We start from the raw sequence: 22,446 nt of genomic DNA, 5'->3' as shown, positions 1-22,446 counted from the left end.
GGAGAGAAAAGGAGAGGTTAGAGGGTGAGAGGGAAACTGCTCAGTGGATCATGTTTGTGCCCCCCGACAACGTAGGCCTAGAGCAGCATAGCTGTGCTACACACTAGGTCTAAGGCTAACTGTACACCTTACTAAACAGAAAAGTTTTAAGTCTAGTCTTAAAGGTGGAGGCAGTGTCTGCCTCTCGGACCCAGATTGGTAACTGGTTCCATAATAGCGGTGCCTGATAGCTGAAAGCTCGTCCTCCCATTCTGCTTCTATGAATCCTAGGAACTACTAGTAAACCTGCACTCAGAGATCTGAGTGTCCTATTAGGAACATATGGTACAATCAGGTCCTGCAGATACAACGGAGCAAGTCCATGAAGAGCCTTGTAGGTTAGAAGAAGGATCTTGAAGTGTATTCTTGAGTCCACTGGGAGCCAGTGAAGAGACGCTAGGACAGGAGAGATATGATCCCTTTGGCTGCTTCCTGTCAGAACTCTAGCTGCTGCGTTCTGGATCAGCTGCAGACTGTTGATGGAGTAATGTGGACATCCTGACAATAAAGAGTTGCAGTAGTCCAGTCTTGAAGTGACAAAAGCATGGATGAGCTTTTCAGCATCACTCTGAGAGAGGATGCTCCTGATCTTAGTAATATTACGCAGGTGAAAGAAAGCGGTCCTGGAGACCTGCTTAATATGAGAGACAAACGACATGTCTTGATCAAAGATAACTCCAAGGTTCCTCACAGTCGTACTGGAGGCCAGAGTAATTCCATCCAGGGAGAGAGTATTATCTGATAAACTAGTTCTGAGATGTTTCGGTCCAAAAACAATGACCTCAGTCTTGTCCGAGTTTAATAGTAAAAAGTTGGAGGACATCCAGTCCTTTATGTCCTTTAGACACGCCTGTAGTCTGACTAGCGGCTCCGTTTCTTCAGGCTTCATGGATAAATACAGCTGGGTATCATCAGCATAACAATGAAAGTTTATGCCGTGCTTCTGGATGATGTTTCCTAGAGGGAGCATGTAGAGGGTGAACAGGATCGGTCCGAGCACAGAACCCTGTGGAACACCGTGGTTAACCCTTGTACCTGTGGAAGACACATCGTTAGTGTGAACAAAATGAAATCTGTCAGATAAATATGATTTAAACCAGCGCAGTGCTGTTCCTGTAATCCTGATCTCGTGTTCCAATCTGTGTAGCAGGATGCGATGGTCTACGGTGTCGAAGGCACCACTGAGATCCAGTAGAACGAGTACAGAGACGAGACCCCGGTCCGATGCCATGAGGAGGTCATTGGTGACTTTAAGCAGTGCTGTTTCTGTGCTGTGATGGGCTCTGAAACCAGACTGGAAAGCATCAAACAGACTGTTACTACACAGGTGGTCGTTTAGCTGACTTACAACAGCTCTTTCGAGTAGTTTGGAGATAAAGGTGAGGTTGGAGATCGGTCTGTAGTTTCCTAGGACGTCCGGGTCCAGTGAAGGTTTTTTAAGTATCGGAATGATCACAGCAGTTTTAAAAGCCTGTGGTACATATCCTGTTTCCAGAGACAAGTTGATCTGTCCTAATATAGAGTCTCCGATCAGAGGAATAGCATCCTTGAGGAGCTGTGAAGGGATCGGATCCAGAAGACAGGTAGTAGGTTTAGACTTGCTGATGCTGGTGGTCAGCTCAGGGAGGCCGATGGGCGCGAAGCAGTCCAGAGTTAGATCAGGATCCGTTTCACCTTACACGTTACACCTTAGTCATTGACTAATGTGATTAAAGAATAACACCGAATAACTAAACGTAGGCTAATTTGTAATCTCAACAATAGATACTGTTTAAAAGAACTGTTAGTAATGGAGGCATCAGAAATTGATTGAATATGTTTCGAGCATTGTTTTGTAGACTTTGCTCATTTAGAAGGAGACCTTTTTTTTCTCTTTTTCTGCCTTCACCAAAAACAAATGGCACTCACTGCTATTCAAGTACCATCACAGTCAACAGTGAAGCAACCAATGAGCAGTCAGACGGGTCCACTAAGTGGCCGGGCGCAGTGTTGTTGTCCTGCCTGCGTCCATTGAGAGGCTTGTTAATAAAAGCGGGTCCAGGCTCCTGGCAGTCTGGCCAGTACCCAATCAAAAAGCCATTAATCTAGTGATCTACATTAATTTGTTTTCCAATAAGCAGATGGCTGTCCTGATTGAAACCAAACAGACATGTGTTGTGTACTGCATAAAAATGGGCTTATAAATGGACTTTCACACAACAAAGTGGGGCTGACACCTGATGAAGGCTTCAGCAGTTGGTGGGCTGTAATAGCTTAGTAAAGTATTTGTCTGCAAACTGCACAACCTTTTGACCTCCCATCTGTACACTCCTGATAACAAACCCCATGTGGTCCTACTTCTACATTGCTTTTGTCATTTGCATTTCATAGAATAAATAAAAGTCCCCAATCGTTGTTTAGTCTCAGTTTATGGCTCACTCACAACAAGCAACACTTGTTGTGAGTGAAAGTGTTTCCAAATTCATGCTGTCAACCTACCACATCCAGTCAAACTCAGCCCAGCTGACTCATCTTGATTTAATGAACAGTAAGCCAGTCTGATGCTGAGAGGAAGTGTGACTAATCGGAGCGAGCCAGCGGTGAGTCACTCGGGTGCGCATCATGTCCGCATAATTTTGGTTTTTGTTGGAATCAGTGTGGAGAATAATTTAAACCCTGTGGGGGGAACCACTTGGGGTCATGGCAGTGTGGTTGTTATCATGATAAGCATCTGTTTGTGTGTATCTGTAACCATATATTTCCTGCAGTGTCTTGCTGCAGTGTGGATAGCTAATGACATGGTAGTCTGTTTGCTTGTCTCTTGATTTATTTGTGCGTTTTGGAGTGGGTGGAGCACGTGGAGGTCTGAAAGAATGATTACACAGCCCTATGGCCTCCTGGAATAGACTGGTGTCAGCCCAAAGCCCAAGGATGCTTGTTATGGCCTCCAAACAGGAAAGTTTTGCTCACCGTTCAACACAAGCCCTCAATTAGGGGCTGCTACTTCTACAGTGAGGTGTACAGTGAAGGCTGTAGAAGGAGCTCATCTTGTGAGCTAGTGGCTAAACAGCTAATTAACACAGGCCTCTCTGAATGTCACACAAATACCTGCTGGCTGTTTATAATGGCTGGCTGGAGCTACACGTGATTATCTCTGTTGGCCAGAGACAACCTGGATTGTAGTTAATAAGCGTTTAGAGAGAATTTGAGAGTGTGTGTGTGCGTCCTTTACAAGCATGATGGTGGCAGTGTCTGGATCACATGCCACAAAGCCAGCAAGCTAGATGCTGCCTCACATGCTGCAGTTACCACAGTAAAGTGACATATTGTTTGTGTCTGTGTGCATAAAAGTCTCATAAATGCTGATGTGAGGATGTAGCATGTGTGTGCCTATTCCAGCATCTGCTGCAGTCTACATGCCTGTCTTTTTACTGTGACTCATCTGTCTTCATGATGACTTGAACACACTGCTCGCTTTGGTTAAAGGTATTTATGGGATTTCTAGTATTTTCTGTCTACGTAATAAAATATACTTTGGAGGGGGAGGGCATGAAATAAAAGTGATAAAATGATTCAGAAAAGTTATAATATACGATCAGAATTTATACACATAATAAAATATATATGAAGTGCCTTTATTCAGAGGGTATAGGTCAGTTAAAAACACAGGGATTGGAATCATGAATGCTGTATTCCTCCAATCCTTCAAAGCAAAATATTGAAATCGCTGTCTGTTTTTATAATGACACAATGTAAAGATTATAAAAACATTCCTCTCATTATTTTGTTTTCACTACTTAAACTGTGCTCTCATGTGTTCTACTGCTGTGCAACTTACAGTAAATGACCTGTTAGACATAAGGAAATGTAAATCTTCTGTGCTGTCTCTTGGTTTGGGGTGAAGGCAGAATAAAGAGTGTGTTTGTGTTCAGGGTGTGTGTTTGGAGGTTGGATGAAATTACTTCCTCAAAGCTCTTAAAACAAAATCTCTCCTGCAGCGATTCATTTGTCCTGACTGCACAGAAAGGTCAGTACGTAATGGATTTTTAAGTGGTGATCCTCTCTGGGTTTATATTTCATTTGGAGTTTTATACATTCAGCAAAAAAGATATAATACTGATCGATCTTCTGTGATGTTACAGATCCATCTGAGTTCAGTGCAGGGGGCTTTTTGCTGTCACTATCTTGGCAGTGAGTGACTCCACCTAACTCCTTGTTAATCTAGTGGCAGAGAGTGTGAATAGAGCTCAGGTTGTTGGGTAAAACCTGGGCAGACAACAGATCTGGGACTGCAACTGCAAGTGTTTTTTTGTGTCCTTACATATACCAGGTGTGGTCATAAACTTAAACCCGCTGTGAGCTTGTGTTGATTTTCTTAACAATATGCCATATAATTTTTTAAGCAACTTCCTAGTTTGATTTTTCATGGATTACCAAGATCATTAAGTATGTATAACAACTGTGGCTTAAAATGAGCAGCACATGTGCAGCTGTAGTGGAGCTGATGTCTTACCTCCTCCTTACCCTATGCTGTCACTGTTCAGCAGGCTATGTGAGAGAAAATAAAGTTAAAATGAGACTTAAAATGCCAAAGTGACACTTTGATTGACAACCACCTGTCAATCAAAGCAGGAGTGTTGGTATTTTTGCATAATTTGGTTATGATTGCAGACATTGGTCATTTAAGGAAGCTTTTTGGCACTTTCATGTTAGCTTTTCATTTCTTACTTAGGCTAGTTAGCCTAAGTAACTTAGCATTTCACTTAGCATTTCTCTTTAAGCTAGTTAGCAGATCAGCCTGATACTAAAGCATCCTTCATCTGCCAGGCTGGCTCTTTGAAACACAATGATAAGAGTTTTAGCATTTTCCTGGCAGGGAATGATGGAAATCTCTGATGTAATAGTTGCCTCAGTGCTACCTTAAAATTCTGCTGCTTTGGCAAGTGATTGTCTGTAATTGGTGCTTGTAACCTCTAATGGGTTATCAGAATGGCCAACAAACTCATCTCTGTCTTTTATTCCTGTCTGCCGGCTGCTGTCTGTCTCTAAATTGTGTTTGCTCATCTGTCTTCAAGCTGTTTTGGAGCTGTCGTTTTTTCTCCTCTTTTTCTTTCTGGCTCCTTTCTCCTCACTCGTTGGCCTTCAGTCCTTTCTGTGCTACAAGGGATCAGCGCTGACTGATGTGAGTGAGCGCATCCAACATAGACTGTTGGAGTGTGTCCAAGTTTCTCCCTGCCATGCAATTTTGTCATTTTCTGCTGAGGGTTTCCCCTGAAACAACAAAGTGGCTTGGCAGATTGTGGCATGAGAAAGTGATGACTGAATGTTTCAGCTTTTAGCAGCTTCTCTTCTTTTATCTGCTAATCATAGTGAAGTCATTTGGTTTGTACCAGCCTGGAAGTTAGAAGGTTTGAATCCTAAAGAATAGCGTAGAAAATACATCAAATCCACTCTTATCTGCAGCTCCAGCTAATGGCCATGAATGAGGCACATGCATGTCCCACTTATGGCATGGAGCTGCCCAGTAAAAAGATGAGTGCTACAAAAGTTTGCAGCTGTGTGAATGTGCAGCAGGGCCTTGAAACTGACATACATGCATAATCTGTTTCCCTTGGAAAGATAAAGCCAAACAAACAGTGGTGTCCACTTAATAAGCTCTCAGGAAATGTTGAGTAAGACTTTGGCTCCAGAGTCAAAGGAGGAGACATGAGTCTCATGTGTGTAAAGGAGTTGTTGATATTCATTTGGGCCTTGAATTGTTTTGTTGTTGTTTGATTAGTGTTTTATTACTGTGTATAAAACAGCTTTCTCATGTGAATGGTGAGCTCAGAGCCCCGAAGCTGTACACACCCAGGCTGGGCTGTGATTGACAGCTGGCACGTCAACAAAGGTGTTTCTGCCTCTTAAAATTGTTGCAGAGAGTGCCATCACATAAATAAAGTTATTATTTCTGATTCCTCATCACTATAGCGCCAGACCACAAGGAAACTGTGAGTCTACCATTTGTATATTGCCGGCATAAACTCTCAACTTGGGTGTTTTCAGGACTGGAATGCGGCCATGTTGGAAGGCTGCCTGCTATTACCTCTGGATTAGGTGGGTGTGAAGGAGGCGATCACAGGACAAGATAATGATGTCTTGAGAGCAATAAGATGACTTATCCCAGGGACCACCACAAAGGTTTTCTTTTTGAAAATGGCTTCCAGGTTCTTAGACGGTGCAGTTGGGCATTGTCAATTGTCAGAAATGCCACGGATAAAATTTATTTGAACATCACTAGGAAACAGATGCTCACATCAGGATATGAATTTTACTAACCCTAAAAAAAACGTTTTCACGCTTTTGCTTCCTCTGGATTTTGCTATTATAAACACAGCTGTCCAGATGCAGTGGCTTTACTTTTAGAACTCAACTTATTCAGTGGCCAAAGTGCTTAGTATTCTCTGAAATGTTCCCACTGCAGAGTACAAAACGTATAATCTAAGTGTACTGATTTACAGAATAGAAATTTATGCATTGCAGCTTCAGCATTACTGGAACATTTCACTGCATCTACATTTGCAGAAAATGTGTAAAGTTGTTGGAACCAGAAGAAGTGGTTGTCAGATTCCTCTTATTTGGATCTTCTCAGAGGTCACCTGTCAGCTGAACAGCACAGGCAGCACAGATTTTCTGATGAGTTAGAGTTTTTGAGTATCTACCTTTCTTTCTTTTTTTTCTTTTTCTTTTTGTATACTATGCTCTATTAAATGTCCTAACAGCGATGCCATAATTCTATCTTGGTAGTTTCCTTACCTGCATCTCTCCCAGCAAGTGTTGTTGTTGTTGTGAATCAGAAATAGAGGGGACAAGGCAGAGATTCATGGATCCATCACATCACAGAGCTATTGATTCCACTGGCTCATCACTTGCTCAGTTAAAGGAGCTTCATGTTGTGTTACATTTAGGAGCCATGCAGGAGCAGCATGGGTGCCAACTTGAGCTTTATTTTCTTTTTTCCTTAAGTCAGTGCAGCCAGAAAACAAAGATCTCCTGGCTAGCCTGTTTCAAACAGCATCACACAGCTAAATGTCCTGCAAGTGACTGTATGTATGCTCAAACTCTTAATTTATAGGACAGCATTGGAATGATGCCCTAATTAAAGAGCCCATACATTAGCAATCATTCAGCAGAAGTACATAATAAATAGAGTCCTGCAGTGTTTGACTTCACCTCCTCTCATTCCAGCATCTTTCTCCTTTTACCCAGCTCCCCCCACAGGCTGAGCAGAGCAACTGCATGCTCTGCCAATAATACCTGCGTAGCTGTAGTCACTGCATTGTATCAGGACTGTTGAAGGCAGTTTATCTGCTCCGGGGTGAGAGCTGCCTGTGTGTTAGCGGCATTTGGGATCCCTGGTGCTGAGGGGACAGGTCTGCAGAGCTGGTAGGGGAAAAGAGGAGTACTTCTTGTGACATCAATAAAGGTAAACAAAGAGACTGGACTTTCTGCTGATTGATGCTGGCTGCCGAAAGAGAGAAGGAGAGGGGGAGGGGGCTCAGTCTGTGTGTGTGTTTACTTATATGTGTGCATCTGATGGAATGGTGGGTAATGTGTGGCTGTGTATGTGTGTGTGTGTGTGTGTGCTTTTCATACAGCATGTGTGTTTGTGTATGATGTCAGCAGTCACAGTCAGCACCTCTGAAGGTGGCGTTTTTGCTGATGTTTTGCCTCTGTCCTAGCACCAGCTTCCCGAAGCAATTGGGATTCAGAAAGGAGAGGTTAACGAGTGCAGGAGGATGACAGACTCCAACTCTGAGCACCACTGAGGACTCATAAAGTGGAGTGGATCAGTGAGTCAGCGCTCACGCAGAGACAGGAGGCGAAGAAAAACGTTTCTTTGATGTTTGTGCTTTGTCAGAGGGCTCTTCGAGGAGATGGGAAGGGAGGTGACAGGTGACAGGAGGAGGTCCTAAGTCAGGTTTGAAACTGGGACTTCACAGTTATAGTTCCATGTGGTGCCTTTATCTGACTGAACTGGAAGTCGGGGTGAAAGGCATGAAGATTTCCTTCCTTTTTCTGCCTTGTCTCATCTTTGCTTTGCTTTGTTTGAGCTGCATTGTTTGTGTTTCTTCTTAGAGGGATCTGCAGACAGTGAAAATGTCCAGACCGGATTTCAGAGCATGTTCCACTGTTTGCCTCCGTTTTATATAGTTTGTCAGATTACTGATAACAGGTCGCTGGTAAGTTTTAGGCCACTTTTAAACAACCACACATAGCACTGACTCTATGCAGCAATACAGCAGCTAAAAATGAATTCTGTGCTTAAAAAAGTGAACAGAGGCTGCCAATATGATGGCTTTTGCATAACATATTTCAGTTTAAAAGTGAATTTTGGAGCACACACTGTTCCAAAGTGGACCCAAACAAACACAGAGGGGGACTCAGCATTATTGAATGAGCTGCCACAAACTCACACTTATTCCTACAACTGTGGCTGCACAGGAGACGTAAGCAGAGATTCAATAACTTGGGCCTTTAATGTCCACCTGCTTATTTGTGAATGAGAAGCACATTTTCAGGATTTTGGGGAGTTTTTTAATGAGCTGATCTATGAGCATTAATGCAACCTTGCAATCTTGGGAGGACATCCTAATCCCTGTCACAGCAGCTCCATGAGTTTAATTCATCATGATCGAACAACAGTTGTTGTTTTGTTCATTTTTAATTCACCACTGAGGATTTTTGAGAAATTCCAAGTCTGAGTCAACATTCATTTGGCCTCCTCTGGCATGTTTGATCCTTTATGCATTCCTCAAATATGTTGGCTTTGTCCCATTCTGTAAAAGACATCGCTGCAGACAGAAGGACTGTTTGCACAGGACTGGATCTGAAAGGCAGCCTGCGTGATGCTGAAATGTCCTATTTGGCTGCATGGAGCAAAGCAAGGAGTCTGATGCAAATACAGATGGACCTCCATGCTGGATAGGTGATGCATCACGCTGAGTTTGTGTTTATATTGGAATCACATCCTTCCAGGAGTTGCAGCAGATGCAGAAGCAGCTGGTTACTTTAGCCACAATTTCACCCAAATTGAATTCATGCACTGTGAATCACACCTTCCATAAGGTGCCTGGATTACTCCCTCCTCTTCTTACCTTGGTTTTCTCAGTGTGTTTCCATCCACCTGTATTTGTTTACACATTTTCATACTTAGTATATATAGAAAAGTTTTTCTCTTGGCTGAGGTGAAGAAGTTGATTCAGAAACTCAGATCAATACATTACAGACATTTCAATCATGTTTTCTTTATGCTTTCAGCTGATTTACCCTCAGCTGTGCTTGTTGCTTGTTGTCTGCTCAAGAGAATAGCTCCACCCAAATGCAAACCGACTCTGAATGTTCATTATTATTATGTTTTAGAAATGTCTGTGTAAAGTTGATGATTCCTGGTAGAGTCTCTCTCCTTCTGTTTGTGTACTGAAGTTTTAATCTCCTGTCCCTGTTCTCAATCAAACATATCAAACCCTCTGCCTGTGTCTCAGGTCTCCTGTTAAAGCTTGTACACACAATGTCATCCACCTACGTGTTCAGCCTTTTTTCAAGCCTTTTCCTCCAGCCTGATGCGACTTTACTTATCAGCTGCAGCACACACACACACACACACACTTTCTCCATCCCTCTTCCCTGTTTGTTTACCTGCCCCCTGATGGGATGTGGTTTGCATTTGTTGTGTGTTTTCCTGTGTGTGTCTGCGTTCATTTGTGCGCTTTTGTCTGCAGACAGGTCTTAGTGGATGACTGTGTGTGTGTTTAAAACGTGTGTTTCCCTATGACAGCTCCCATTCTTTTGTGGTTACGCTTTACAACTTTTCATCATGGAGAAAGTCACTGAGGGAAACCACAACAGAGCTTATGAGAGGAACACATTTAAAAGAGCTAACTTCCTGCTTTCAGGAAAAAGAAAAGAGTGGGAGAGAGATGCTTTTAATTGAGAACGATGTGTGAGGTAAATTAAATGAGAGGAAAAAGATTATTTCATCATGAGAAACAGTTTTATGTGGGGATTCCTTGGGAAATATCTACCATTTAAACTTCATGAGCAGAGAATCAGATATTTTCACCTTGAGGAACTTTTTTAAGTGGTGGACCCCAACCCTTTACTTACATATCTGAGGGGAATTTTGAACAGTCCTTCAAGCTGCTCAGACTCGTGTTGCTTTTATTTAATCCAGGGATAACAAGGGAAGTTTCATCAGGCAGCAGAGTAGCAGTCAGTGTCTTTATATGGGCTGCTGCAGATATTTTTTTTTTCTGTCCAGAATCCCAATCAAGTCAAGTAGGTAGAAAGGCTTCCTCTATGGCTGTCTGTGACCATTTGTATCAAATGCACCCACCACAAAGTGGGAGCAACTGGAACTCTTTTCTAGTTCATTTTCAGCTGCTGCTTGGATTATTCAGGACAGTTTTGGTGGAAAATTTGCAAAATTTGTTTGTGGAATGGGTGGTCTGGGTAAGTTTTGCTATACCCAAAGTCCTTCACATTTTTCGGGCTTTGATTCATGTGTATATGGCCAGTATGCTGGGGCCAAGCACACCACACCAAATGTGATTTTTCGTCTCTGGAGCCTGGTGAAACCGTAACAGCTGCCGACATCTGTGCGTCTTCAGATGACTAAGCATCACTTATCAGCTGGCTTCTGGGCTCTAATGAAAGATAAAGCGGCTGTTAAGAGCTGTAGGTGACAATACAAAAGATTACTCAACTGCTGCTCTTCCGGATTTGAATGATAAGAAGTTCAGTGACCCCACCTGTTACAGCAAAAGTCTCTCTCAGTGAAAACTTTATCACATAAGACAGTGAAAGGTTGTGTTAGCTTTGCTTTGTAGTCTGCAGTTTTGTGTCTGCATTGAATTTAAATGGTCTTTACATACAGTGCTGTATTTCATAAGAGTAGGTACCCAGCAACTGCCTGTCTTTAATTTGAATGTTGTACTGTATTTGCAGTCAGTGTCTGTCATAATAACACATACCTGATGTCAGAATATTTGGCGGATTCACTTACACATCCCACAGAGAAAGATCATAAACCGTGCAGTTCAGTGTGTGCCAAAGCTTGATGAAATATTTTTGTTTGAGTCGCAGGGATGGGCAGGGAGCCTGAATGTTTGAACAGTGCTCGCTGGCAGGACATTTACACTTTGCTGAAGTGGAGATGGAGAGGCAGAGCAGGCAGGATGCTGGTGGGATGGAGAGGATTTCAGAGCTTGTTTTGTGATCAAAGGTTATCCATGTCTGTAAGACTACAGTTGACTTCAGTTGAGAAAAGCCAAAAACCCAGCGTTGCTTCCTTTAATAGGACTAAGTATATAGGGTGTGCACAGGCAGCTGAGCAGCCCAAGAGCTCATCAGTGCTAATAACCTGTTAGCTAACCTAAACTAAAGCAAACTAATTAGTCAACATGATCTCAAAACATTGACACCCCTATGCATTAGGTAAAGCACGCTGTTGGCTGTTCACATAAGATGTGCATCTGCACTGGATACAAAGTAACATGATAATCATATGTCTTGTACGGACTAACTAATCAACATAAACCATGTAAACACCTCACAGTGTTTGTCTCACACACACAGACAAACTTCCTTCCTCCCTGATTTCTCACACTCACACTTACATAGTGTTTATTCTGTTGTTGCAGATTTACACAGACTGGGCTAATCACTACCTTGCTAAGTCTGGCTGTCAGCGCCTCATCAAGGACCTGAGCCAGGATGTCACCGATGGAGTCCTGCTGGCACAGATTATCCAGATCATAGGTAGGCATCTGGACACATACACACACACGTACACACACCTATGCATATACATTCACTTTTATCTAGTGCTGTATTTATGGCGTCTAAATATACAGCTCTCTTTGTCTTTTTCGATGTATCAAGCTAATTTAACAAACTGTCTCTACTAATCTGCTCTCCAAATTTTGTGTAGTCTTTCTACAAGTTAAAGTATCAATATTTAAATTGAGCAATACTAGTGCACAAGTAAATTAAACCATCTCTAATCAGAAGTATTGAAAAAAACCACACTTTGTCTATAATTTATTATGTCTGCTAGATGCAGCGACCACCCACTCTCTCTTTCTTGCACACACTGTTTGGTTTTTGTTTTGGTGACTTGAAGGAAAGTCAAATCGCAGCACCTCTATCTTGTTTTTCGGTGCTGCAGCAGCAGCAGCAGAGATCTATGAGTCTGACACCCAAGGGTGCAGAGGCATGTGGGTCCAGAGAATCCTTACTTCTCCTCTCTGTCTGGCTTCCTCTTTTTGTCTCACATGTGTCTGTGTCTCTTTTCCTTTCTGCTGCTCCCTCACAGTGGAACTTTTTCTAGGTCTCTCTGTCTTTGTGTCTCTCAGCCTTTAAATCTTTCATTTTTGTCTTTGATGCTACTTTTCCTTTCTCTGTCATACTCTGTTCTGGACTGGCTCCTGCCAGCACTGGGTGGTAACACATTAGTCAGTAACACTCTTTCTGAGATGTAGTACTGGATTACAATAAAATAGTTAAATCTTATTGAAGGCGCTGTATTGTTGTCACTAATACTAATACACCTAAAATAGGACTTTTCATTGAAATTTAGTTCACATTCAACATTCAACATTTCACATTCAAGTGGTGGGTGGATGAAGGGTGCTGAAGGTGGAAGTACTTAGTGCGTATTCCATTGTTTATAGGGTCAACATTAGACTCCACAGCAACAACATGATGACGTGACTTGAGCTTAAAACAGCTGGATGAACCCTGTAATAACCCCACAGTGATTAAAGCGTTATTCATTACATTTTATCAAGTAACTTGCCCAGCAGTGACTCTTACATAATCTTGTCTTTTTTTGTACATCTTTGCTCACTCGTTTTGTGTGTCTCCATCACTGTTCAAAACTTTTTATGTCTTTCTGGGACCCTCCTTTCTTCTGTCTGTCACACAGACACACAAATACAGGCACATATTCCTCTCTATTACACATGCTGCTTTTCTTATTAATGCTGCCTGCCTCCCAAGATCCCTCTTTTTTTTCATTCTCTCCAGCTTCCCTCTCTCTCTCTCTCTCTCTCAGAATGAAACTTTACCCTCCCTGCTCGCTTAAACAGACAATGAGGCCAAGCTGGCCTGTCAGTAACTCTCTGGCGGCAGCTGACGAATTAGGCAGCTTTGCTTCCCAAACCTCTCCCGTGTCGCTCTGCACCTCCACACACACGCATACACACAAAACACACACATGCACCTACATGCCCACTCCTATGCTGATCGCAACAGAAGTTTCCTTTTGCGTTGTTGCACCTGAACTGAAAAGTCACTGGACTTCAGGATGTTAGAAGTCAGCATGGGACGACAGTAAAAATCTAATTTCTTCATTTTCTTTTTTGTGCAGCAAATGAAAAGGTGGAGGATATCAATGGCAGCCCCAGGAGCCAGTCGCAAATGGTGAGTGTGTTTGAGCCTAACTTTTATTTCAAACCCATCCATCCTTCAAAGCACTGCTGTGTTTGAGGAATTTATGCTAATGATGAATATTTATGTTCAGCTGGAGCATTGTTATTTTGCTGCTTTTTTCCTGAGCTATAACAGTTTTGTATTATTATTATTATTATTATTATTGTTATTATTTGGTCATTTCTGTATGGAAGTGTATGCATTTTTAACTGTTGAAACTCTACAGTCCCATAGACTGATAGTGTTACATCTCATTACTCATCAGCATTACTTAATATCACTTAATATCACTTAATATCACTGATTTTAGACAGCCAGTAAGAACCATTTGCTGTATTCAGAAACATGACAGGTTTAACTGCATCACCACTTGAGCAAAAACACACTAAAGCCACGAAAACTTCATACCTTGTCATCTTTGACTTACTCGTGCCATTTCCAATAATCCGTCTCCCTGGCTGCCATGTGGCTGAGCGATGTTGGTGGTGTCGTTTTTCTCCTCTGTTAATGAGATGACGGGCTGTATAACCACTGATTGTCGTCACTGTGAGATAATTGTCCCTTTCTTTAACTAGAGTTGACTAAGTGTTTATGCAGTGTTGGTTTGCCCTGGCATCTGCCCTCCTGCCATTAAAAGTGACTAAAGCTGTTTAGCTGCTTCAGCTCATTCTCATTAAAACACTGTGGGCTATAATAGCAGTGTGTGTGTGTCCTGATGGAGTGTGTCTTTTGTGTATCAGGTTGTTGTTATTGGATGTGTGAGTTAAGCTTGTTACATAATTGTAAATTGTATCAATAATCATTGAGTCAGTGGATTTGCTCAGTTTGAAGGGAGCATGTAAATAGAATTATTGGAATCGAAATGTATTTTACAGCTAGTTTCACACATGCTTTCAGCTGTTTTATGTTTTCCTCTGAGGTGAGTCCAGCTGTACTAGAAGCAGACTGAGCACTCTGTTAGAAAAACAACATAAAGGATCAGGAAGGAAGGCAATGTTAAGGTCATTCCGACCTTGCTGACCTCCAGTGATGGTGTGTGAGTTGAATGTATCAAAACCAGTTTTGTAGAAATAAGCTCCCATACATTTGTTTTTCTTGTCATATAAAGTGATTCTGGTCTTGCCCAGAAACAGCTGACTCCAGACTGACGCACTGGTCACTAAGGGCGAGCTGCTGCAGCAGTGCAAGCATGTGGCCTGATATGCCTGCCTGCACCCTGTGTGTGTGTGTGTGTATGTGTGCATGTGCGTGCAGTTTTCTTTTTGTCTCAGTCTTTTACTAAGCCCATTGATCCACCACCTGCTCTGAAACACAGAGGGTCTGACCAGCTTGGGAAATGTAGTTTGAGGAAGCATGGCTGTGGATACTATGGGCACAAAGGGAAGGAAACACATTTAGAAGACACATTTCAACAGCTCTATAAATGCACTAAAATATGGGACCACTGTTTATACAGTGGCAGGTAAAGGGAGCACGAGTTAGTGTAGAAGAATGTGTTTAAAGATTTGCTTGTGCTGAGTTTGTTCCCACATCAGATCATCACTGTTTCACAAAGCTGATTTGGTTAGGTTTAGGAAAAAATTATGACGTAGGTTAACAAAGGACCCACATCTAACAAGGTCCTATTTTCTGGAATGTCTCCTGCACAACCAGCAGATATTACACATACTTGTACACACAGCTATGTGAACACCAGTTGTTTGAATTGGTTTAAAAAAAAAATCATCCTCTCTTGTTTTCCTGTAAAGGTTTGGCTCTGTGGCAGGAGATGCAGAAGGACAGTTCATACATCATTCTGTTCTGTGTGTAAAACATGCACAGCATGATCACAAACAGGATAAGAGCTGTTTTTTTTGCTTGACAATAAGCATTATGACACATGAACATGTTACTCTCCAAGTGTAGAAATATTTCATTTGGCATGTTTCCATCATGAGATCTCTGGGCTGCATATTGACAACATGAGCTGTGAATATTGGAAAGTCGCCACCGGCCACCTGGAGCTAAAACGCCTTGGCGGGAGACATCACAGTAGCAGCAGCTGTGAGTGGAGGGGCAGATGAGTCTGATTTACTTCCTCTGCGCAGTGTTTTCCTCATGTGGGACGTTAGCCGATGATCCTGCAGTCACAAGCCTGTTTCTGTAACTGTGTCGCTGCCAGTCTGGTCAGTGGGCTGAGGCCAACTGAGCAGCTGCTGAAAGCTGAGGAGATGAAACCAGCATGGCATCAGCATCTGCAGGCTCCTCAGCTAATCTACATATATAATGCTTCCCCTTTCTCTAAATCCTTGTTCGCAGTGCGGGAGAGCCACAAGTCAGCTAAAGTCCAATAATTTCCTGCAGAGCTCGTCCAACTAAAAATACTTGGCTGACGTGTAGACGGTCTGTGAGACAAAACTTTGCTTTTCATAATCATCTGGTGCCAGCAGGCACTTCCTTTTTTCTTTATATGAAAACATTATCCAGTAGTATTTATCACAGGGGTAAAAGGCACATTTTAATGAAATCATTGATTACAGATCAATCTACTTTATCTCTGCAGTTCTTTCAAACTCAGACGGACACCTCTGCCTGAAAATTCCTTCAGTTGGCTTCTGAATACTTATTATTACAAGGCCAAAGGGTATCTCCTCAGACCGCACAGCAGGCTCATGGGGGTGCTCACTGAAGATCAGTATGAGTTATTAGCACTTCTTTTGCAGCTCTCCCCACCTACTTAGTCTCATTTGCTCTCATCAAGAACAATATGAAAAAGAGTCTGACCCTTGATCTCCATACTTTTACACAGTGCAAAGAAGCCAACTGTTATACTCCATTAACACTAAAAGGTCAGCTTTTCCCCTCGCTTCACTAATGTGAAATTAAAGATAGAAATGGCATCGCTTTTAAAATGCTGCCTCATAACTTTAATTCAACTTCTTGGCACATACAGCTATGTTATATAGCATTATACTATTAGGATGTTAAATTGTCACTATGTCATCACCACCAAATAAATTTACAATATCAACATTACTGTATCTATAGAAAATGTGTTTGTGTGTGTGTGTGTGTGGGGGGGGGGGGATTAATGCTATCTCACAAATTCATCTTTAGCTGACTCTCTGGCTCTCTATCGCTTCTTTGACTCTGCCAGGAGACCCATCACCACGATCACTTAACTTCAACAACACAGACCTTAGTGTAACATTTTTCAGTCCAGTAAAACCTGCTCCAGCTTTTTTTTCTGTAAGGCAGTAAAACCTCCACATTGCAAATGCAAATGGGATTCCTCTCACATTTGAGGCCTGGCATGGCCAGTGGTCAGACCAACTGAAGCTGTATCTGGTCTGTTTCTGGGAATAGTTTGGTTGGATTGCTGGGAATTTGTTTCTTAATTTGGGAGCAGTGCTATTCTTCAGAATCATAGCATCTATCTACCTCATGTTCAGTCTAGGAAGGAAACACTGAGGCCACTGAACAAGTCAACAATTTGGATGGGAAGGTGGAAAGAAACCTGATTTAATAGATGTGTTTTCCCCTTTTTTTAAGCTAGGTGGTGTGAGGTAGCTTTGGAGAGTGACATATGTGTTTGTCTTACTGTTGATCCTCAGGTCAGCTTTTAATGTTCTTTCCCACCACTTCCATCACACTAGAAGGGGTCACCTCCTCTGCTCTGTGCTTGCAGTGGATGGATTTCACACTCGGTTCTCTCTGGATGTGTGGATAAAGGTATCAGCTAAACGCATGTAATATAAAACTATTGACAAATTCAGTGGATCAAAGATCTCCCACAGAGTTTTTGTGCATCTCACTCACCTCACGGCACTGTATGCAATCCCTCTCCCATGTAAAACCTCACATCCTCTGACAGTGCAGTTCCTCGTAATTGTGCAGACATCTAAAGGAATTAGATGCGCATCCCGGTTTTTGAATCGAATGAAGGATTCTTTTTTCACATTTCTTAGAAGAATTGTGCTCAGAAAAAAACGGCAGGCGGAGAGGATGGCAGAGAGGCCCATTCAGCAGAAAATAATAAAGCTTCGCAACACTAATCCTTCTCATTATAGACAGACATCATTAGCAAACCACAGAGCGCTTCCCTACAATACGGATGACTGTGCAGTTTGACTGAGTGTGTGTAAGGGGGGATGTGTGTGTGTGTGTGAGTGACCTCATCAAAGAGTGCCATGGAGAAAAAAAAATGATGCAGAAAACAAAGATGCAGCAGAGAGCAGTCAGCAGGAAGCTGTGGAAGATATTCTTTCTACTTTACTCTCTGCTTTTAACTTGTAGTGTTGAATTTGAAAGTGCATCACGGATCATACTTAGATCAGCTATTGGCAGCCTTGGCCCTCACCCAATACTCTTGGATTTGACAATTTAATTTCTTTGGATGTTGATTTACATTGTGCTGGTGAATGTATGAAATTGCAGTGCAGTTTGTCAAATGTTAGAGCATTGCATGTCTGGTTGAAAGGGTGCTAAGTCTATATTTCAAGAAAACAAGTTTACCCTACATTGCACTCACCTGGAAATAACTATAAAGGTTGCAGAAGCAAAAGCAGTCCATCATAGTCACTGATATATTTAATGGACTGTCCAACCCTATGTTAACCAGAGCAGCTAGCCTGACTATAAACTACACAGTTTGTGAATTTATATCACATACGCTCATTCGAGTAGTGGTAATGTGTAATACTAAGAATACTGTTCAGTGGTTTCATCTGGGCTCCATGTGTTGGCAGCTTTCAAACTGCACAAGCCGCTCAGTAGTATCATCTTCTCTGGATTGATGTTTCATCATCACTGCAGCTTGCTATTAATCCCTGTTTCTAATTGATCGTGTTCCTAATTTGAGTCCCTGGCTCAGGTTCCTGCAAGGCCAGATCAACTGGCATTTATGTGATACTATTCCTCAGGTTGTTGATTTGATTACACCAGACCTGGCTCAGAGGCAATTAACCTAATATGAGAGTCAGTTGGTCTGAAAATACACTGACAAATGGATGACGGGAATGCAGGGCGTCTGAAACATCCCTGATGTCATTTTTTCATGTCCAGTGATTCGCAGCAGGTGATCTAAAGGTGGCAGAGGCAGATGGCCAGTTTAGACTGCTAATATTACATGGGGCAAGATTTCCTTCTCTCTTCTCGTTCACAGTCTACATGCTCTAAAAATCAGTGAGAGGAGCCTGAGACCACAAAGATCTAATTTCACATCTTTTAAATACATGACTGACATAGCACACATGCAAATAGACCAGCAACACAAGCACATTTTAAGCACACAATGTGTACTTACTGATTGATTAATTGCAATTGGCCCAGACGGGACGTCCCCTGGAAACATTTCTATAGTCTTTTGTGCAACATGCAGTTTGTTTGTTTCAGCCTTTAAAAATGTGTGTCCTACTATATAAAGTATATAACTATTAGGGGTGGAACGGTTCACCAAATCCACGGTTTGGTTCGTATCACGGTTCTAAGGTCACGGTTTCGGTTCGGTTCAGTTTACATTGTTGAGGTTTTTTCTACTTTAAACACTCTGGAAATACCAGAAGAACATAAAATACATAGCCTATTTATCCATTTACCATATTTAGGAATTAGTTCAGTGTTTCCCCTATTATTATATCAGAAGGTCAAATCAATTTTATTTCTTTTAAATTTCTATAAAGCACCAGATCATAACAGAAGCCATTTAAGAGAACCTTTCCTATAAAACAGGTCTACACCTTGTTCTTTTATTAACCAAACTAAACAGCTCATGTTATTTATCTTATTTGCACGGCAGCATGTCATTTCTGTCTCTGCACCGCTGCTGTCTGCGCACAGAGGCACGTACACACACAGACACATGCACAGACAAACACACACACACACCGTCAGACAGAGAATGTGTGTTGCGTTGTCCACCATTGCTGATGACATGCTAGTTGAATAGCCTGAACTCTGAATGACTATGCTAGGCTAAGCTAATGGTACTGATGCCTGTGTTTTTCTTTTTCTTTTTGCCATTTGAAATATGCTATTTACATCCCGCTCTGTGAGCATCGACGGGACCTGTTGCAGCTTTGCGCACGATTGGACGCAGTGGTGTGGGTCTCTGAGAGTCACTAGTTGCCTAGTGTAAACTAGTTGGAAAGCTGCCAAATGTAGCGAGTAGTGCTGTGTTGCTCGTGAACGATTCGTTCGATATGAACGAATCTTTTATATGAATCGGGGTAACGAGTCCCCTCAGTGAGTGATTCGTTCTTTCGCTACATGGCAGGCAGCCGCATAAAGCTCAGTTGGCAGGACAGGAAACAGATATGATTCGTTCCTGAGTCGCGGTAGCCCCCGGATCTTCGTTCTGTTGTCACGTGACGGCCAAGCCACTCAGGCTGTGTGCCAATTGGCCAGCAGCAAATGATCAGCAAAGGAACTTGCGACTCGTTCACAGATCGTTCATACGAATCGTTCATACGAATCGTTCCGGATTGCTCATTTGTCACGCGAGAGCTGAAGCTCAGCTGCGGGGCTGTGGACTCAGAAACAAACAAGGAAATGAATGTCTGATATCTGACGCTCCTCAATTTGTCACGTGACACCAGGCAAACGCTATGTATTCATGAAATTATAATTAATGGTCTTTGCTTGTTGTTGATGTGTAGTGTTATTGTGTATATAATGTAAAGTGTGTTTGTAAATAAATGCTTTCTAAAATGACATCATGTTTTGTGTTATACTCTGCCATTAAATAATAAATATAATAGTACATTATCCAGTCATGAAATCATATGTAACCAAGGCTGCTCAGGCTGCACGGATCAGAGCTGTAGATTCGTTCTCCTCCTCATTCTCGCTCATCGTTGATTTGTCACGTGATAGGCTGCTCAGGCTGCACGGATCAGAGCTGTAGATTCGTTCTCCTCCTCGTTCTCGTTCATCGTTCATTTGTCACGTGATAGGCTGCTCAGGCTGCACGGATCAGAGCTGTAGATTCGTTCTCCTCCTCGTTCTCGTTCATCGTTCATTTGTCACGTGACAAGCTCCACAGGCTGCACAGATTCGTTCTCGTTCACAGCTCATGTGTGTGTGAAGCAGTACACTCTCGTTCATTTGTCACGTGACAGCTACCTAGTCACTGTGGCACTGTTAAACAACACTGGCAGGGAGGATGCAGGACAGAAGTCACTGTACCGTGGTGTGTATTTGCCCTCTTATGTTTTCACATGCTTTGAATTGCTTGTGGTAGTTATACTTATTATACTTTGTCCCATATCAATGCGCGGCACTATACTACAGAGGGACACGGCGCCACCGGCTGTAAAAATGAACGAAATGAACGAAATGACTCACAATAAGATTCGTTCACGTGAGGGTTCGAGAGTAACTGATTTGAGTCAGTAAGAAGAGTCGAACCTCCCAACACTAGTAGCGAGAGAGACGCCAAGTTGCCAACACTCGTCTCCATGCCTCCCTGCATTACTTGATGCGCATGTCCAGAAACGAACAGAACACGCCCCCCAAAACCAAAACACGTGTACCGAACGGTTTGATTCTTCCTGAACCGTCCCAACCCTAATAACTATTGATCTTTGCTATTAGTCCATTATATATATATATATATATATATATATATGTAGCTCTCAGCGTAAGTTCAACCAGGAAGACTCTATTTCCCATCATTCACCATTTATCCCTATCCGCTTCCTAATCTTTCTCCCTCTATCCCTCACTCCTCTGCTCCCCCTCTCTTCCGCTCTCTTAGTCAGGTGCTTAATAGAAAGCACCTCCCTTACCAATCAGCTGTCGCTTTCCATCCCTCTCCTGACCAATCACAGCTTAGCACGAAATTTAAGTCTTCGTCTCTTCTCCAGCTGTCTTCTGATCGAACCCGGCAACGATTCTGCGCTGCTCTACGCTGCAATCAACTGGCATTATTCCTCCTCCTGAACTCACTTAATCCAACATCAGATCCAAACTCCCCTGCACCCGCGCCCGCAGCGGCGCCCGCAGCGGCTCCCGCGCCCGCAGCGGCTCCCGCGGCCGGTAAAAGGAGCGAGAAGTCAGCCTCCTCTGCTCCCAGGGCTAAACGAAGGAACGCTTACTCTCCCGCTGCCGCTACTCATTCCCTCGACACGCTCAATCAAACACTGCCAGTGCCAGTCTTTGTTTCTTCAATCAGTCGACCTCCACCTGAAGGCAGTAGTAGAGTCCACATCTCCTGCTCCTGCGGTCCCTGCCGATCCAGCCACTCGATCTCAGCCGCCGATCTTCCGTTCTCCTCCACCATCTTCCACTGCTACACTCTGGCGTCTGCTTGGCCTGCCCCTCCTATAGGTAGGCCCTTCATTTCGCAATCCGCTAACATATGACATTAATTCTGCAGGCAGAGACAGTATTTTAGTAAACCTCATCCCGCAATCTCCTCAGCGTCATAAATCTGTGGCATCTAGCTAAATTCTCAGCCGTCCTCATCTGCAGATCCCCGGCTGTCAGTGATCTGATCCATCGGGCAGTTCTAGTCTTTCAGCGTCTTTCAGGATGTATGTGCTCAGTTTTCCCGGAGAGACGCCAAGAATGGACTATCTAGCTCTTTACCGGAGACCCCCATCTTAAGTAGCCGGGAAACATATTCTATCAATATCACTTCCAGTAAGCAGCCCTTATTCTCACTATTCGGCTACTAGCCTGGCCTGGTCTGTGGACTGGACTCCGAATTTGGCCATGATCGCCGGGGTCCCAAATGATCTCGGCAATTCATGTGGCACTCGCGGGCTCACTGCTCCGTGTCCCTCTGTGCTTCAGCCTACCGCCATGGCATTCAGCATTTAACCTTTTCTCAATCTGCCACGGATATACAAGGCCGTTATATTTTGAATGGCTGTCACCTCTCCTCATCTGTAGCGCCTACAAGGATACGCACCCCAGGTCAGTGCGCAGTACGGTTTTCAAATCCTCATTTCGCGTTTGTCAACTCTCTGGTTC

The 22,446-nt window shown here is 42.9% G+C and overlaps 1 protein-coding gene across 8 annotated transcripts in view; it reads left to right on the top strand.

The window, feature by feature from the left end:
* The window catches only part of nav3 (neuron navigator 3), a 178,257-nt gene that overhangs the window by 50,663 nt on the left and 105,148 nt on the right, over positions 1-22,446 (top strand). For all 8 annotated transcript variants that reach the window (XR_003669363.1, XM_028394087.1, XM_028394063.1 and 5 more), the window contains exons 2-3: positions 11,700-11,817; positions 13,430-13,482. Coding sequence is in view for 7 of the 8 variants with exons in the window: in XM_028394087.1 (XP_028249888.1) it covers positions 11,700-11,817; positions 13,430-13,482 (171 nt within the window). In the remaining variant the exon portion in view is untranslated. The remainder of the gene's footprint in view (positions 1-11,699; positions 11,818-13,429; positions 13,483-22,446) is intronic.

Source organism: Parambassis ranga, chromosome 2 (genome assembly GCF_900634625.1).
Source record: "Parambassis ranga chromosome 2, fParRan2.1, whole genome shotgun sequence".
In the NCBI taxonomy this organism is placed as follows: domain Eukaryota; kingdom Metazoa; phylum Chordata; class Actinopteri; family Ambassidae; genus Parambassis; species Parambassis ranga.
The sequence above is the reverse complement of the archived record's forward strand: the minus strand, read 5'-3'. Positions and strand labels throughout refer to the sequence as shown.